Source organism: Palaemon carinicauda, chromosome 9, assembly GCF_036898095.1.
Source record: "Palaemon carinicauda isolate YSFRI2023 chromosome 9, ASM3689809v2, whole genome shotgun sequence".
Taxonomy (NCBI): Eukaryota; Metazoa; Arthropoda; class Malacostraca; order Decapoda; family Palaemonidae; genus Palaemon; species Palaemon carinicauda.
Window position 1 is genome coordinate 116,648,082 of NC_090733.1, and position 7,500 is coordinate 116,655,581.

A 7,500-nucleotide genomic window follows, 5' to 3' on the forward strand; every position below is an offset into this window, starting at 1 on the left:
AGACGTGAGCTGCTGCCTACACATTTCACACAAATACGTGAGCTGCGGGTTCCAGATTTCACACAAAAAGATATTGAGCAGTTGGCCCCCAGATTTCACGCAAAGAGGAATGAGATACTAGCTGCTCCAGATTTCACACAAAGACGAGCGAAATACTAGCAACTCCAGATTTGACAAAAAGAGGAGCTAGCTGCTGTTTCCACATTTCACACAAAGAGGAGTCAGTTTCTGGCTCCACAATCCACAAACAAAGAGGAGTGAGCTGCTTGCTCCAGATTTGACAAAAAGAGGAGTCAGTTGCGGGGTCCAGACTTCAGAAAAAGGAGGAGTAAACGTAAGCTGATATGAGTCAGTATAGGGAAAGTATTCCTGATTGCAGATTTGACCATGCAAGCGTACACGCCGGTTAAAACGATGTTTCTATATTCATCCCTGAATGTGCAAAGACGATATTAATAACAATCATATCTCGATGTAATTTCCTTTCTAACCTTCTGAATTCTCAGAATATCTCGTTTCATTAAATTATTTGTTTAATGGTTGAGAGCATACAAAAGCGTCTTTTTAGAAAAGCATACCGTACAAAATGAAGATTTTTCAGAGGAAGTTACTGAGGAAAAATATGAAAAAAATAAATCCTAGGAAAACACTTAATATAAATGTTATTTAAAGAGTATAACATATTTATTATATTATATTTATATACTATAAAAAATTAAATAAAGTCTAAGTATTTCATACAATTATCTCTCTCTCTCTCTCTCTCTCTCTCTCTCTCTCTCTCTCATATATATACATATATATACATACATACATATATATGTATATATATATATATATATATATGCAAGATGATAACGCAAGAAGAAAACAAACCAGAATATTCAGAAGTAGCTATTCGCCGACAAGGTCCCCCCCTCCCCCCGCCTTAACGTCCCCTTCGCCCAAAAAGTTGTATTCATATCTTTCATAAAACCTAATAGTTTGTTGACAGCAACGTGGTCAACCTTTATATATATATATATATATATATGTATGTATATATATATATATATGTATATATTATATTATATATATATATATATATATACAAATTTAAATCTACAACTGAGTATTTCCACATTTCTGCTTTGTGATACAGAAACCAAACGAAAAAATATAAATCTATCCCCATCATAGTTATGGGTAATATTTTTCCTTTGATTTATTTGCCAAAAATATCTTCTGCATGCTCTTTTTTTAAAAAATGAATATATTGAAAAAAAAATCCATAATAGGGAGTTCCCTTCTATACATAATAAACAAAACACCTGAAGCTGTATAAAAAAATGGTTTAATATCCAAGCCATTAACAGCGTCGTTTTCGCCCTCCCAAATTGACAAAATAAACTTGGCAATCACCTCCTAACGCATTTTGTCCGACGTGAGACAGACGACACCGATTAACCCGTGACCTTTGCAACATGTTACCTTGACTAAATGACGCCACGGGGAGCAACAAGGAACTCCATGATGAAAGCGAGAAATCCCAAAGGGACAAGAGTGGAACGTCTCTCTCTCTCTCTCTCTCTCTCTCTCTCTCTCTCTCTCTCTCAGAATCATTAGCCATGTATTGGATTCTCTCGGAAAAATAACAGATTGAATTTCATTTCTACTACACGTCTTTGTTTTCTTGAATAATTGATGAGGAACACTTGCATGCATAAAGATGTTATCAGTAAGAATAAATAAATTCAATTTACCAAAGTATTACGGAGTAAATTAGCAAACAAATCTCTCTCTCTCTCTCTCTCTCTCTCTCTCTCTCTCTGACACTTAAAATTCGTGTGATATATATATATATATATATACACACACATATATATACTGTATATATATATATATATATACACACATATATATATATACACTGTATATATATATTTATATATACACACACACACACACACATATATATATATATATATATATACTGTATAAATAAAACGTATAAATATACAAATACGATATTCAACTGAAAGCCATTTTCACTAACACGGGTGACTCACGAAAAAAAAAAAAAAAAAAGACGGTACTATGGCCATTGCTATTTATATATTCATGCCTTAACTGCCTATCATAGATGACACACACACCAAAAAAAAAAACTTCGTCAACATTCTCCGCTCCACAAACCTTTACGCAAGGATCAGCAGCAGCGTGTGTAAACACTTCCTGTCTTATTTTCCATCAGAGTTTCAAAGTCCTTTTACTTTTTTAAATGTTCTTTCGATTGCATCTAAATCATCTCCAAATTCATCGCTGTCTCAAGCAACCTTATGCAACATATACTAAGCAAAAATTTAATCTCTAATGCTTGAACCATTGTCTTTGATTCGCATTTAACATCAACACTTTTCACACTTAGAGGATAGTTACCTTAATAATTCCATTATACGGTTAATTCAAACCGGGCTTCAATAGACTGTTGCCTCTCTTGTTTCACCTATTTTGTGATTTAAGGCTTCTCTCATCCTACCAGAGATATTTACTTCCAATTACCTATTTTTATGACCTTCCTACATTCTTCAAATCTTATTCCATCAAAAAACGTATGAAGAAACTAAGAGTCTCATTTGGAACCTGAAAATACGAGTGAAACACAACCAGCAACGAAATATTTCATAATTGTTAAAATGTTTAAAAAAAAAACTATGTCATCATTCATGCAAGAGGGCATTGATACATTCAAAACATACAAAATAATTATCAAAACTTTTATAAAAAAGATCTATGAACAATCGAAAAATATTTAAACAAAGACATCAAATAATATATCAATACTAGCTGAAGGCGATTATCAGCAATGAAAATTGAAAAAAAAAAAAAAGTAAAGTTAGATGAGGGTTTTACGAAAAAAAAAGTAAATAAATAAAAAAAAGAAGAAGGAGAAGAAGAAGAAAGCAGCCTTTAGTGGTGCAGCCAAGCAGAGGGTTTTTGCCGCCAATTAAAACCCCCAAAAGGGTATTTCATTTTTCCTTTTCTCCTGTTGATTTAACAAAAGTATTCCTCCCTCATGGAAGTGGACAAACGGCTTTATTCTCTTTCAAATATAAAAAGATATATAATACATTTGAGCGTTGGAGCAAAGAAATCCTTATATTTAATTTCATTTTATTGGTAAAATATTGTGAATTCTTGGCTTTGTTAAAATTCAATAAGTTACGATACCTAAAAATGCTCTCACTCTACAATATTCTATAATGTGCAACGGTTCAACAGCAAAAAAAAAAAAAAATACTTTCTGTAAAAAATAAATAAAAAAAATGAGAAAAAGGAAACTTACGGAATATGTAGAATAATATTGGTTTTAATCTTCTATTCCCAAATATGGCAAGCCAAGTAGTCCTATAACAATTTTAAGTGACAGAAAAAAGATAATGGATATACAGGGAAGAACCTTAAACGACCTTTCAATTTACCTATGACACAGTTTGTTATAAACTATATACTACAAATATACAAAAGCCTTTCTCATTGATATTCCAACCCGAAGTACGCATTTGTATTCACACGAAACATTTGCGAACCAGACTTCGTGCGTGCAAATGTTTACCAAGCAACACGAACATCCAACCCTCTTCTTAATACAGCAAGAGATGATCTATCTCCTATTCCTTGACCCGGCAACCTTTGAACTTCGACGAGCTATCGAGTCTAAGTTGCTGCATTGCATACGTCGACGTGATCTGAATTACATTTGACTCTAATCCTACCAATGACGGATTACCCTACCATAAACTCTCTCTCTCTCTCTCTCTCTCTCTCTCTCTCTCTCTCTCTCTCTCTCTCTCTCGGCACAAACACGAACACAAATACATACCCCTTGGTGGATTCATAGTTATATTTGTTTCTCCATCACGGGGTCAGAAGTATTAATTGAATTAAATTAAATATTAACGACCTCATGCATATACCAATTTCTACTGGAGGATGGGGGGTCATAACAGGATTCTATCTCGTTTAATTCAACTATCTCGTTTAATTCTACTATCTCGTTTAATTCAACTGTATTCCCCGGACTGGAAATGAATTCATCCCGTCATAATTGGAAAGTACTACTCTAAGAGCTGTAGTATTAGTTAATAGAGAGCGTGGCTCGTGAGTTCACTTCAATAAATTCTCACACATTAGAGCATACAATTTAGATGTGGACGCCATTTGGATAGATAGATAGATAGTATTTTGGGATAGAGAGAAGGTAATTGGATTAAGAAAGCAATTTGGTCAAATAGAAGTAATCAAATGATAAAGCAGAAAATACTAAATAGCTCCATCCATATTAATAGGAAAACAATACTCAAAGTTTGACAAATCCTTCATTAATCAGTCTAACACAGAAATTTAATTTGGTACTGATAATGTCCGTACAATATTTTACTTGCGATCGAACAAAATAAAAATGAAAAATTATGCATGGGTCCCTATAGGTGTACTTCATGAGTTATTAGTAGCCATTGCCTGGTCCTCCCTGATCCTAGTTTCGGTGGAGAAAGTGCTTGGGCACGGATCTTAATTATGCATGTTTGATGGGTCTCTACCCGTTCCTTGTCTCGTGTTCTAGACAGTCTGAGGGGCCACAATGAGGCATTGCTCTTAGGATAAATCATCACAAACAGATTAATTTACTCAAAAACCGAAAATTGCTTTTAAAGTGAAACCCATAAACTTTCAGCCTTAGAAAAAAAAAGGTCTGCTTTTGGAATAAAAAGACTTGAAAACTGTAGCAACACATGTCAAGCCTGAAAAGACAAGTGTCTTCAAAATAACAAACTTAAAAGCCAAAAACCAAATTAAATACTGATATGTAATCCGACACAAAGTCTCAAAATGTCAGCAATCGGCAAAAACCTTATCTTGCAATAGTTATTCTAACCTATGGGTTTGCTCCATTCACGGAAGCACAATTTTTCATCAAGATTATAACACTATCATTAGATATCTTTAAAAACGTCGTTTGAGTCATATTACAGATATCAGCAGTTACAGGTAGTTGACTTCTAAATGAGAGAGGTTTGGGTGACTTGGTTCTATGTGACACTGGTTCTTGGTGATATATGTTTATAGATACAGACTGTAAAGCTCAAGATAAGAGATATTAATGCTTAGCCTCAATATAGAGGAGTTTTAAATAAGAGACATTGTTGCAACTAAAGGATGCAGGGTTCTTGGGGGAAGGATCTACAGGCTATATATTCAAAGATGACAGTGAGATCTTAGTAACTACGAGTTTTAGAGTTCTAAAAGGGATAAATGGGAGTAGCTCCAGGTTGCCGAGATGTATATGAGAGATGTTTGTAGCTAAATGAAACCGATTTCTGAGAGAGAGAGAGAGAGAGAGAGAGAGAGAGAGAGAGAGAGAGAGAGAGAGAGCGTGTTCTGGAACTTCTAATGAAAGTTATATAGGATTTATAAATGTTTAAGCCATTGTTTATTATCATTCATCATGACTTCATTTAGCAAGTTCCCTCTTTGTCGATTGATAGGTGTCGCATTAGGGGTCCGATAATCACATACATAAATCATTATATAAAACTAACATATAATTAAGACAATGGTCACCAATGTGAACAGACGAACCTTTAGGGATTTAGGTAATTTTGATAATATCGAATATATACTTTTAGAAATAAGTGCTAACAAGCCCCTCATGATGGGGGAGACATGAGTTCGAATATTATTTCCTACCATGACCTAATAGATTTCGTCCTTCAATAATACCCCAAAATTAAAGAGAAAGTATCATACATATGCTACATCACACATAGCAATCCGGAAAACACTACCAACATTCCATACTCGTTTTATGGTCACTTATGAATGGCAGACGCAAGAGACAGGAAAATGTCCTAGAGAATGACCATATATACACATGATCAGCACTCAAGGGCCCTCTAAATCAAGCTACGACTAGGGAGGGCCAGGCAATGGTTGATGATGACTCAGCAGCTGGAGCTATATGCTCCTATAACCCGCATTCCTAGCTCACAAGGATGGTGAGGTTGCAGACACTACTAGAAACTATTGAGTTCGACGGGTCTTGAACTTTCGTCAAACAGAATGCCAGACAGGGCTATTCTTAATAAATGGTCGCTGCTTCGTATAGGGGACCGTGTTCCGAGAGTAAATGTTCCCGTTACATACAAAGGTCGGCATTGTAGGGCTCCGTAAACGAGCATAACTCAATTCTAATAACTCCTTGCACACCAAGAACATTTGTCAATATTATTCTACTAGGGAATAAGAGACGGGTGGGGTTTAGACACATTGGAAACGCCAACCTACCCACTCCTGAACCTACCTAACTTTATCTGAGACACCTGGCGGATGCAACCTCACCAGACGAGGTGTCGTATCATGAAAGATCAATGGTTCCGTGGTTTACTGGTGAAAGTTATCTGGTTAAACATTTCTGTAGTAATAGTACCAGGAAGATAGGGCCATCATATTTTGTATTCAAGCTTGAAGATGCTGGTATGCATATCATTTCAGAAGAACTTTAGTTGTGGAATAAAAGCCCGTGTTCCTAAAACTAACTAAAGCTTAGAATAAAACTTTGATCTTTTTAATAGAATCAAGTATCAATCAAAATAAACATGACTAACTCGAATATTTAACAAAAGCAGGTCAAGCAATCTTCGAATGTACACATGACCTAAATAAGTCAAAAAAAAAAAAAAAAAAAAAAAAAAAATTCACAGAGCAAATCAGGAAGTGTCACCGGCATGAAAAGGCCAGAAGACTTCCGGGAGCTTTACAAGTGACATTTCAAATCCGTCATTCTGTCAGTGGAGAATTACAAACAAGAAATTCGATTTCGTAATTTCAGACCTGCATATGGCAAAGCTTTGAATACCAGTCAGCTAAGAGGAGAGAGAGAGAGAGAGAGAGAGAGAGAGAGAGAGAGAGAGAGAGAGAGAGAGGGGGGGGGGAGAGAGACCTGTAAAATGTTGCCTTCTCTCAAGAGATAAGGATTACCTCGTCAAGTAACTCGTTCCCCATTGCAGGTTCAGTCCCTTTTTGTATTAGTTATTGAGAGCAATAATCACATATCTGAGAGAGAGAGAGAGAGAGAGAGAGAGAGAGAGAGAGAGAGAGAGAGAAGTAAATATAACCAAATTTACAAAGTCTTGTTGAAAAATTAAGAAAATGAAAACTAATTGAGATCTGATATACTTGGCGAAATAATCGCACTGTTATGTAGCAAAAACTGAACATCATTATATATACGAATCAACTAAGAACGAAACGAATCTTAAAATGGGGACAGGAATCTGAAATTCTAGAAAACGAATCGGCAAACATGAGAGAGAGAATTTCGGAAACCATTGAACAATGGTCTTTTTGTCATTCGGCAGCATCAGAAATCGAAGGCGGACTAACACTGGCTCAGAATCGCTAACGTATTCGACGTCCTTAAAAAGGTCGAAGCTTTCGATGTCCTTAAAAAGGTCGTAGCTT

At 35.4% G+C, this 7,500-nt stretch overlaps 2 protein-coding genes across 2 annotated transcripts in view; both read right to left on the reverse strand.

Moving 5' to 3' along the window:
* Positions 1–7,500, reverse strand: part of LOC137647079 (prostaglandin E2 receptor EP4 subtype-like) — a 552,101-nt gene that overhangs the window by 363,643 nt on the left and 180,958 nt on the right. The gene's annotated exons all lie outside the window — the stretch shown is intronic.
* Positions 1–7,500, reverse strand: part of LOC137646603 (uncharacterized) — a 48,786-nt gene that overhangs the window by 36,711 nt on the left and 4,575 nt on the right. Inside the window, exon 2 of the mRNA XM_068379710.1 lies at positions 7,423–7,500. This exon is cut by the window's right edge and continues 348 nt beyond it. Coding sequence (XP_068235811.1) covers positions 7,423–7,500 — 78 coding nt within the window. The remainder of the gene's footprint in view (positions 1–7,422) is intronic.